At 39.2% G+C, this 11239-nt stretch overlaps 2 protein-coding genes and 1 pseudogene across 2 annotated transcripts; all 3 read right to left on the reverse strand.

The window, feature by feature from the left end:
* Window positions 1-3144, reverse strand: LOC131262220 (angiopoietin-related protein 1-like). The gene is made up of 3 exons (XM_058264175.1): window positions 3067-3144; window positions 1039-1800; window positions 1-186 (listed from the first exon to the last, which is right to left on the reverse strand). Exons 1-3 carry the CDS (start codon window positions 3142-3144, stop codon window positions 1-3), a joined length of 1026 nt encoding a protein of 341 aa, XP_058120158.1.
* A 1101-nt stretch (window positions 3145-4245) lies between these two features.
* LOC131262223 (microfibril-associated glycoprotein 4-like) lies at window positions 4246-5544 on the reverse strand. The gene is made up of 3 exons (XM_058264177.1): window positions 5416-5544; window positions 5226-5369; window positions 4246-5109 (listed from the first exon to the last, which is right to left on the reverse strand). Exons 1-3 carry the CDS (start codon window positions 5542-5544, stop codon window positions 4246-4248), a joined length of 1137 nt encoding a protein of 378 aa, XP_058120160.1.
* Window positions 5545-8233: 2689 nt separating this feature from the next.
* LOC131262226 (fibrinogen-like protein A) lies at window positions 8234-10246 on the reverse strand (annotated as a pseudogene).
* Window positions 10247-11239: the final 993 nt, after the last annotated feature.

Genomic DNA, 11239 nt, shown 5'->3' on the forward strand with positions numbered 1-11239 from the left:
TCACTTCGGGAAGTCGACTCTCCACTTGCGTCCTTGCAGCGTCCTTCGATACGCGCCGACATCCTTCCGTGCCTGGGCGCCATCAATCCGAAACCGATCCAACCGGGAGGACACCTTCCCTGGGAATGGCTTTCCCAGGGAAATGCGACGGTTTCCCCTGTTCGCGCTGGAAGGTGGATTAGATGACTGCAAGCCCGGGGACGGGCATGGGCTGAGTGATTCACGGTCAGACGTGCAATTTATGCTGAATGTGGGATGTTTACCGTGCGCCATTAATCACGATTTTGTCACAAACGTATCAGTTTTGATTGTCGCATTAGACGTACCAGTAAATTGTTGGAATAATGGGATATAAATTATCGCCGGCGATGGCTACCGGTGCTGAAGCCCTGGTCCGAGGGATTGGATGGGAGAAAAGAAGGCGAGCCTCCGGGCATTGGGCGAAGGAATAGTGCAGGAGAATGGCGGTGAGGGAGAAACCCATTTCCAGCGTCAGTCGATAAGGGCAGCTGGTTTATTGAGGTTTTTGATTTATGGTCGAAAGCGTTCGGTTTAGCTTTGATTTACAGATTGGCAGACAAAAGGGCCAGGTGTCGACGGAGCGATGTTGATTTAATTGAATAAGTCATAAAAACGCATGCCACCGGTTTTCCCTGGAGGCTGGCTAGATGGTGTTCTCTTGGGGCGCTATGACCGCAAAGTTGTCCACCTCAATACCGTGGCTTATTCACCTTCGCTATTCAAAGAGAAGTACTCCTGAGTAACGTGTTTTAGTTAGCAAAGCCATTAAGGTGACACATTTTCTCTGATATAGGTAAGAGTTCAATAGAATAGTTCTCAAACGTCCTAGAAAAACCGACAAGGAGTGTATAACAAACCAACATAAACAAACATTTGGTTCCAATGAAATACAAAAACGAAGGGTTGTAATGTGAAATGTTTTTATTGAATTGAAGGCTTATATTAATCGATAGTACCGCGAATCATGATTCTCGAGTAAGACAGACCACGCCAGTCATTTATCAAAGAGTACCATACCATCGCACTCGTATCACCCATTGTTTTTTGATAACGCCCGTTTAAATTGGAAGAGGAGCAATCATAGTACCACCAGGCCCCGCGTCGCTGCTTAGCACAATTACTCTTACTATTGTCGCGATCGAATGTGCTAAACTTTTCATCCTTGTTGTCTCGCATCGAATCTCCTGCTGTCCCTGAGTATCTCCCTAACTTCTTCAATGCATACAACTCCGATTCGCTACCTATCTCAAACCCGTCGTACTTAGCGTATCCGTAATTTCCGGGAAAATCTTTCACTTCCACCAACAGTTCGTGGGGTTGAGTTTTAGTAATTTGATGCAGATATTCTAGCCCGAGCCAGAATTCGCCATCTAAAGCTCCGAATCCGTTGCGGTACTCCGTCCAGTTCCTATAAAAATCGACTGAACCGTTGAATCTATGCTGAATTACAGTCCAGCCGCCTTCGAACATATTTTGTTCACAAAATACTTGGAATGGTTCGCTATTCTCCCCAATTTTGATCATGTAAGTATCCGATACATTGGGTGCTTGCCGACAAGAACTCGATGGATACATAAAGTTAAATAACCTAGTGTTTAATTTTGCTTGCATACTAATATTTTGTACCGTATCGATAAGCATGTCAAGAGTATTCTTGTTTTCAACTATTTCCTTGAGCTCAGTTTCCGACGTTCCCTGGATATGGTCCATCTTGGGTATCACATGATTCTTCAACGCCTCCAACTTGGTCCGGGTATTCTCGTTCGATGCTTCCATACTCTGCAAATGAAACAAACATAAATGTAACACAATCGAAACAAACAAATATGTTTCTTCAACATAATTTTATTGTTTGTACCGAACAATATTCAGTTAAACAATTTGAAATCTGTTTCATAAACGGGAATCAAAATGCCAGCAATCGCTTCAGCTTGTCGAATGTTTCATTCTTTGCGTTATTTATTTCTTAAACTAGATATTCAAATAAGGCTTGAATGAATTTAAAAGAGTTGTTTTTTCATCATTGAATCACCTGCTGTCCCTGAGTATTTGCCTAACTTCTTCAATACATACTTCCCCCATTCGTTCCCTATCTCAAACTCTTCGTACTTAGCGTATCCGTAGTTTCCGTAGAAATTTTTCACCTCTATTTACTATTTTCTTTATGTACATACATATATATTTCTATTGAATTGAATTTTTTTTAACTTTCTTCATGTATTTCCCTGACACCTTGAGAGCTTGGCGACATGACTCACTGGATGCATCATGTGAAGCAACTGAGTGTTAAATTTGCCTTGGATACTAATATTTCGTACCGAATCTGTAAGTATGTCGACAGTATCCTTATTCTCTCCTAACTTTATGAGCTTACGGTATGACATTTTCTGGGACGTTTTGCCTTGAGCATCCTGATGTTGCTGATTTTTTTCCATCTTGTGTGCGTCAAAATTATTGACGGATTGTGATTTTTTAACTGTCGATAGTTGTGGTTTTGACTTCTCCGGCATGTTTAATGTCAACATATTCGTCCGGATAGCAGATACGATTTATTTTGTGAGCTACTACACAATTCACGTCCATTTTTAAATTCACTATACGACTTGTAAACATTTGTTTTACCATTGCTGCATTACCAAAGGCATTCTCATCGAATCCGGAGCAAAAGATAGGATACGCGTACACATTTTTATGCAAAATCAAATTTGGCAAGGAACGAAAATAGAGGAATGCACGTGTAGTAACTCACAAAATAAATCATATCTGCTATCCGGATGAATATTTTGACATGAAACTTGCCGGAGAAATAAAAAACACAACTATCAACAATAAACAAAATAACAATCCGCCAATACCTGCGCACAGTTTGAACTCCAATGTCTCCTCACTTTTTGAGCTGAGGTTTGGTTCGCTATATTGTCTTCGTTTGCCTTCACACTCTACAAAGAAGAAAACATCAATATCGCAGCATTCGAACAGTATTCTAAGGTTGATCAGCTTGTTTTCAAAAGGTTGTTTCATCCACTGTAATTCGTGTCATCTTACCTTTTTCCGAGAAACCTCCATTGCCTGCATTCTTGTCTCGAAGTGCATGTGCATGTTTTCCTGCAGACGTTGTTCCATTTTCTGCAAAAAAACTTAGTTGTCACTCAACTTCAATAAAGTTGTTTAGACGATGTAATTCAACCACCTTCAGCGAACTCTCCATGGTAGCAATAACATTTTGTTCTACACCTTGCAGTTTGTCCTCGAACCTCTCTATTTTAGTCACTAGTTTTTGTAACTCAAAACTATTTATAGCCGTGGTAGCTCGAGCTAAGAAAACTATACCGAAACACAAACCCACGAGGTAGCCGCTAATAATCATGGCTCTTGATATACTTGTACACACAATCGAATTGAGTGATGAAATACGACTGAGGCAGAATGTTCCAGAAACGAATGATGAACTCATGGTCTTAGCTATGATGCAAATATTATCACCAACACTGAACCAAATGCGATCACGCGAAGCAAAACACACTCTATTTTGACAAAAACATGTGGTCACTGGGTGACTCATAAGTGATTATGATTTCACTTGTGATGTTTTTGTTTCAACATAATATTATTGTTTGTACCGAACAATATTCAGTTTAACATTTTGAAAGCTTTTTCATATTGGGAAACATAACACCAGCAATCGCTTTAGCTTGTCGAATGTTTCATTCTTTGCGTTATTTATTTCTTAAACTAGTTTTTCAAACAAAGCTTCAAAGAATTTTAAAAAAAATCTTTTTTGGTTAGTTGAAACATCTCAAAAACTCAACTTTTAATGGATCACCCTGTTAAACTTCTTCTTCTTTTATGCGAGTCGGGGTATATCCTCCTACGTTAAGTCGAACGTTAGTTCCCCACCCTGTTAAACATACTTGATTTTGTGTAACATACAGCGTCCAGCCCGTGAGCTAATAATGTTGAACATTACTTACCTTCGCTATTGAAATAAGAGTACTTCTGGGTGGCGTTTTTTAGTTATCTCAACCATGAAGGTGACAATTTTTTTTGGATTTAGGTCAGAGCTCAGAAGATTAGTTCACAGCCATTCTACGAGTAAGGAGTACGAGTGAGAGGTACATAATAAACCAACATAGACAAAACTGTTGTTAAACTGAAATAAAAACGAGCAGTAAAATGTGAAATGGTTTTATTGAAGGTGAATGAACTGATCGAGTCAGGCTTATATTAATTAAGAATGTCGCGAATCATCATTCTCGAGTAAGACAGACCACGCCAGTCTTTTTTGAAGTCGTATGACGACATTGCACTCACGTCGTCTGTTGTGTTCTGATAACGGCCGTTCAAGTTGGAATGGGTGCAGTGCCAGTACCACCAGGCCCCGTGTCGCTGTTCAGCGCAATGCCGTTCATCTTTGTCATTGTCTTGATCGAACGTGCTAAATTTTTCATCCTTGTCGTTTCTCATCGCATCTCCTGATGTCCCTGAGTATTTGCCTAACTTCTTCAACGCATACTTCTCTGATTCGTTCCCTATCTCAAACTCTTCGTACTTAGCGTATCCGTAGTTTCCATGGAAATCTTTCATTTCCACCAGCAGTTCATGAGGTCGGTTTTTAGTTATTTGATGCACGTATTCTAGCCCAAGCCAGAATTCACCGTCCAAATTTCCGAATCCATTTCGGTACTCCGTCCAGTTTCTATAAAAATCGACAGAACCGTTGAACCTATGCTGGATCACAGTCCAGCCGCCATCCAACATATTTTGTTCACAGAGAACCTCGAATGGAATTGAATTTACTTCAATTTTCTTCATGTATTTCCCTGACACCTTGAGAGCTTGTCGACATGAACGCACTGGATGCATCATGTGAAGCAACTGAGTGTTAAATTTGCTTTGGATATTAATATTTCGTACCGAATCTGTAAGCATGTCGAGAGCATCCTTATTCTCTTCTATCTTTATGAGCTTACGGTACGACATTTTCTGGGACGTTTTGCCTTGAGCATCGTGTTGTTGCTGAATTTGTTCCATCTTGGTAATCAACTGGTTGTTTAGGTTCACTATATTGTCTCCGTTTGCCTTCACACTCTGCAAAAGAAGCAAATATCAATTTCACAGCATTCTAACAGTTTTCCAAAGTGTGCAAGCTTATTTGCATGTTCAAGAAAGGTTGTTTCGTCCACTGTGATTTCGTGTCATCTTACCTTTTTCAAAGAATCCTCCATTGCCTGCATTACTGTCTCGAGGTGCATGTCCACTTTCTCCATATGATCCTTTGCATCTTTCTCAAATTTAGCCAATTTGTCCAGGATTTTTATGTGCCTTTCCTTTGAAGTGTGTTCGGTTTCCTGCAGTTTTTAAACCAAACAAGAATTACCAAATTGTGAAACGTACGTGGATTGTTTTTTGCAAGGAATCATCAATCGCCCTCATTGTCGTCTCAAATGTGTAGTTCACAACCTTGAACGATTTGTCGATTCCATTCTCAAGTTTAGCCAACTTCTCGTCCAGACGTTGTTCCATTTTCTGCAAAAAATCATAATTATCACTCAACTTCAATAAAGTTGTTTTAACGATGTAAGTCAATCACCTTCAGCGAACTCTCCATGGTTGCAATAACATTTTGTTCTACACCTTGCAGTTTGTCCTCGAAACTCTCTAGTTTGTTCTTTAGTTTATGTAACTCAATACTATTTACAGCCATGGAGGCTCGAGCTAAGAAAACAACACCAAAACACAAACCCACGAGGTAGCCACTAATATTCATGACTTTTTTTTATTGTACACACAATCGAATTGAGTGATGAATTACGACTGAGGCAGAATATACAGGAAACGAATGATGAACTCATGGTCTTAGCTATGATTCAAATATTATCACCAACACTGAACCAAACGCGATGACGCGAACCAAAATTCACTCTATTTTGACAAAAACATGTGCTCACTGGGTGACTCATAAGTGATTATGATTTCACTTGTGATGTTTTTATTTCAACATAATATTATTGTTTCATAAACGGGAATCATAACACCGGCAGTCGGTTCAGCTTGTCGAATGTTTCATTCTTTGCGTTATTTATTAGATTTTCAAACAAAGCATCAAAGAATTTAAAAGAAATCTTTTTTCGTTAGTTGAAACATCTCAAAAACACAACTTTCAATGGATCACGCTGTTGAATATACTCGATTTTATGTCACAAACAGTGTCCAGTCCGTGAGCTGATTATGTTGACCATTACTTACCTTCGCTATTGAAATAAGAGTACTCCTGGGTGGCGTGTTTTATTTACCTTAGCCATGCAAGTGACCAATTTTCTTGGATATAGGTCAGGGCTCAGAAGATTAGTTCACAAGCGTCGTAGAAAAATCTACGAGTAAGGAATGAATAACAAATTAACATGGACAAACATTTGATTCCAATGAATTAAAATACGAACGGTGATAATAAGAAATGTTTTTATTGAAGGTGGATAAACTGATCGAGTCAGACTTATATTACACTGTTTTCAGGGCCAGTTCGTCCGTATCAAGCTGCTCTTTGCCGGTAGGTAGGCAGTGAATTGCACGCGCAAGGCTTTTGTTTGGCATCGTTAGGAAGCACTTTGGGACTGTTAAGTTTAACTTTGCCGTTATCGGTAGCAACATTGGCGCACCGAAAAAGGTCGCGTTCTCTATTGTCAATCTGTCGTTGTCTTGGAGTACCGTGACGCAGTATGATGCTACTGAGAAACATAAGTATGGTGTGTAGCAGGAGCAGCAGTTGCTGGCCGAGATTACTGCAACTGGCACGAAGAAGGTCTGTGGCCCAACGGAAGTGCCGCAGTTCAGAGGATGTCAGGAGCTATCGGTAGCCTCGGGGAAGTGGGCTTGGCAACTATTTGACCTATCGTGTTGGCCGATAATCAAGGAAGACGGAAAGAAGGCTCGGAGTAATTTTCTGCCCGGTAACAAAGAAAGCAGTTAAAAACCCCGACGATTGTCCTGATGATTCGACGGCTGTGATGACAACCTGGAAGGACGCAAAGGGCAATACGGGTTCATCCTAGCGGCGTTGGATAACGGAACACTTACGGCAGTTTGTTTGATGGAAAGAACCCGATAAAGATGCTACACAAGGTTCAAACTATTCAGGAAAGCAACGCGTTCACATTGATTCCTCAAAATGTGCCAAATTCACCGGTGTAGTAGTGCGGGCCGAAAACGGCCAAATTGAGCATAAGTCAGTAGTAGAATGGCTGGCAGTAGGAGTGAGAATAGGATCGAACTACTAGAAAATTGCTAAGGTAGACGTAAAAATACCAGGCGAAATATATACAACTTACCTTATAAAAGCAACTAGGTACGTTGAAAAATGCACGTGTTTAACATGAATCAAAACAAATCAGTTCGGCAGCTAGGTAGAGTGAGACGGTGGCAGGTGACAGGACCAGGTGATTAAGATGCGTTTTCACATGGGCACCTGATTGATGTGTAAATTAAATTTAAGCCGTTGTCACATTAGGAGGGAGAATGTTGGAAACGTTTCGGTCCAACGAAGCTGACCGAACATAAACGTCGCCGCGATGTTTTAATGTAAAACGTCATACGTTCAACTTGTTTTACCCTGTTTCGTACATGTCGAGCACAACAGCTTTACATCAAATGAAATTATTGGATGCAAACGCAAAGTCAACAATGAGTTATATTGCTTTTTCCACGAGTAAAAGATATACGTAGGACCAAAGGATCATAAAAGAGGGAGAACGTAAGATTGACATAATTTAAGTTTTAATGTACTACTAATTCCTATTAATGTGTTTGTTTTTTTTAGCGATGCTTAAAAGAATAGATTGTTCTAACACCGTAAAAGCACTATACCAGTGGGAAAAGGTCTCACAACTATATGTTTTTCATTCCAAAAGCCCAATTGGAGTAGTTTCGTTCATAAGATACCTACCTCATAAGATAACTTCAACCATTTGATTTGGTTGAATCTATTTCACCCCTGTTTCTTTCTTTATTGTTCTTTTTATTCCTTGAATGACAACGAACATTCTACAATAAAACGATCTGTTCGATTCAAAAGCAATTGCTGTGCACATTAGTTCTGATATCAAATTTTCTGTTATTACTTTAATTTGGTAGAAGTGAAGGGAGAGAAGAAACAAAGATGCTGCAGCCTGCAGCTGATGAACATCTTCACTGGTGAGGTAATCGATTTATGTTTGCATTAATCAATGATATCGCGAATCATCATTCGTGAATAGGACATTCCACGGTATTCTTCTTTAAAATGGGTCCACAATATCGCACTCCAATAAACTCTGTTCTCATAACGCCCGTTCAAATTGGAACTTTGGCAATATCTGTACCACCAAGCTCCGTGATGTCGCTCAGCACAATTAATGGGAGCTGGGCCATTATCTCGATCGAATGTGCTAAACTTTTGATTCTTGTGGTAGGTCAACGAATCTCCTGCTGTCCCTGAGTGTGTCCCTAACCTTTTCAACGCATACATCTCCGACTCGTTTCCTATCTCAAACTCGCTATACTTAGCGTATCCGTAGTTTCCATGGAAATCTTTGAATTCCACCAACAGTTCGTGGGGTCGATTCTTAGTAATTTGATGCAGGTATCCAGCCCAAGCCAGAATTCGCCATCTAAAGCTCCGAATCCGTTGCGGTACTCCGTCCAGTTCCTATAAAAATCGACGGAACCGTTGAATCTATGCTGAATTACAGTCCAGCCGCCTTCGAACATATTTTGCTCACAAAAGACTTGGAATGGTTCGCTATTCTCCCCAATTTTGATCATGTAAGTAGCCGATACACTGGGAGCTTGCCGACATGAACTCGCTGGATACGTAAAGTTAAATAACCTAGTGGTTAATTTTGCTTGCATACTAATATTTTGTACCGTATCGATAAGCATGTCCAGAGTATTCTTGTTTTCTCTTATTTTCTTGAGCTCAGTTTCCGACGTTTCCTGGATATGGTCCATCTTGGGTATCACATGATTCTTCAACGCCTCCAATTTGTTCCGGGTATTCTCGTTCGATGCTTCCATACTCTGTAAATGAAACAAACATAAATGTAATACAAGGCTTGAATGAATCTAAAAGAGATGTTTTTTCCTCATTGAATCTCCTGCCGTCCCTGAGTATGTCCCTAACTTTTTCAACGCATACTTCTACCATTCGTTCCCTATCTTAAACCCGTCTTACTTAACGTATCCGTAGTTTCCGTAGAAATCTTTCACCTCTATTTACTATTTTCTATACATACATACATAAATATTTCTATACATACATATTTTGTTTACAGAGTACCTCGAATGGAATTGAATTTCCTTCATTTTTTTCGTGTATTTCCCTGACACCTTGAGAGCTAATATTTCGTATCGAACCGGTAAGTATGTCGAGAGAATCCTTATTCTTTCTTAACTTTATGAGCTTGCGGTACGACATTTGCTGGAAGGTTTTGCCTTGAGCATCCTGTTGTTGCTGAATTTGTTCCATCTTGTGTGCGTCAAAATGATTGGCGGATTGTTATTTTTTAACTGTCAATAGTTGTGTTTTTGACTTCTCTGGCAAGTTTATTGTCAAAAAATTCGTCCGGATAGCAGATACGATTTATTTTGTGAGCTACTACACGTAAACTCTTCTATTTTAGATTTTTTAGATTATTTTAGGGTCGTAAGCATAGTTCTAAGTCTCGTCTCCAGTAATAATGCCATCAAATTTGGCCAGGAACGAAAAAAGAAGAATATGCGTGTAGTAGCTCACTAAATAAATCGTATCTGATACCCGGATGAATATTTTTACATGAATCTTGCCGGAGAAATCAAAAACACAACTATCAACAAAAAACAAAATAACAATCCGCCAATACCTGCGCACAGTCTGACCACCAATGTCTCCTCACTTTTTGAACACAGTAAGGTTCGCTATACCATCTACGTTTGCCTTCACACTCTACAAAGAAGAAAACATCAATATCGCAGCATTCGAACAGTATTCCAAGGTTGAGCAGCTTGTTTTCACAAGGTTGTTTCATCCACTGTAATTTCGTGTCAACTTACCTTTTTCCAAGAATCCTCCATTGCCTGCATTCTTGTCTCGAAGTGCATGAGCATGTTTTCCTGCAGACGTTGTTCCATTTTCTGCAAAAAATCATAATTATTACACAACTTCAATAAAGTTGTTTTAGCGATGTAAGTCAATCACCTTCAGCGAACTCTCCATGGTTGCAATAACATTTTGTTCTACACCTTGCAGTTTGTCCTCGAAACTCTCTATTTTAGTCACTAGTTTATGTAATTCAAAACTATTTATAGCCGTGGTAGCTCGAGCTAAGAAAACAACACCAAAACACAAACCCACGAGGTAGCCACTAATATTCATGACTTTTTTTTATTGAACACGCAATCGAATTGAGTGATGAAATACGACTGAGGCACTACATTAAACGAATGATGAACACATGATGTTATGTCGTAGTTATATTGCAAATATTATCACCAACATTGAACTAAACGCGATCACACGAAGCAAAACACACACTATTTTTTCAAAAACATGGGTGACGTTTACTGGGTGACGCATAAGTGATTATGATTTCACATGTGATGTTTTTTAATGCTTCATTTTATTGTTTGTACCGAACAATATTCAGTTTAGCATTTTGAAAACTGTTTCATAAACGGGAACCAAAACACCAGCGGTCGCTTCAGCTTGTCGAATGTTTCATTCTTGGAGTAGTTTAAATTAATAATTTTGTAGAAAAGTTGTAATTTGAATTAAAAATTAAACTAGATTTTCAAACAAAGCTTCAAATAATTTAAAAGTAATTTTTTTTTTGCTAGCTGAAAGAAATTCATTAATAACTTAAAACACACAATGTTTACTAGATCACCCTGTTGAACAACTTTGAATTTGTGTAACAAACAGTGCTCAGCCCGTGACCTGATTATGTTGAACGTTATCTCGAACGGCTATTTCTGGCTTTGCCGTTGGACTCGAAACATTAACATGTGTGTGTGTTCAAATTGACTCAAGGCTTTTGCCTTCTTTTATTTGCACTTTATCATACGAATGCGCAAACGAGCATACAAGAAACTGCGATCTTCCTATTTCGTGTTCCGCAAAAAGTAAAAATGCTTTCATTTTGTATTTATATTGACGGTGTCGTGTTGCATTAAGTTTCCAGTAATTAAAAAAAAACCTTATGTTGTTTAG

This window comes from Anopheles coustani, chromosome 2 (genome assembly GCF_943734705.1).
Source record: "Anopheles coustani chromosome 2, idAnoCousDA_361_x.2, whole genome shotgun sequence".
Taxonomy (NCBI): domain Eukaryota; kingdom Metazoa; phylum Arthropoda; class Insecta; order Diptera; family Culicidae; genus Anopheles; species Anopheles coustani.

What these genes read in the sequence shown, in the direction of transcription:
- LOC131262220 (XM_058264175.1), bottom strand. Translation starts at nt 3,144, where the DNA reads ATGGAACAACGTCTGCAGGAAAACATGCACATGCACTTCGAGACAAGA. An exon ending in TGGAGGTTTCTCGGAAAAAG is followed by an intron (nt 1,801 to 3,066) that starts GTAAGATGACAC and finishes TTTCATTTGCAG; the next exon opens with AGTATGGAAGCATCGAACGA. An exon ending in TGGGTGATACGAGTGCGATG is followed by an intron (nt 187 to 1,038) that starts GTATGGTACTCT and finishes CCGGGCTTGCAG; the next exon opens with TCATCTAATCCACCTTCCAG.
- LOC131262223 (XM_058264177.1), bottom strand. Translation starts at nt 5,544, where the DNA reads ATGGAACAACGTCTGGACGAGAAGTTGGCTAAACTTGAGAATGGAATC. An exon ending in CCTTGCAAAAAACAATCCAC is followed by an intron (nt 5,370 to 5,415) that starts GTACGTTTCACA and finishes TAAAAACTGCAG; the next exon opens with GAAACCGAACACACTTCAAA. An exon ending in TGGAGGATTCTTTGAAAAAG is followed by an intron (nt 5,110 to 5,225) that starts GTAAGATGACAC and finishes CTTCTTTTGCAG; the next exon opens with AGTGTGAAGGCAAACGGAGA.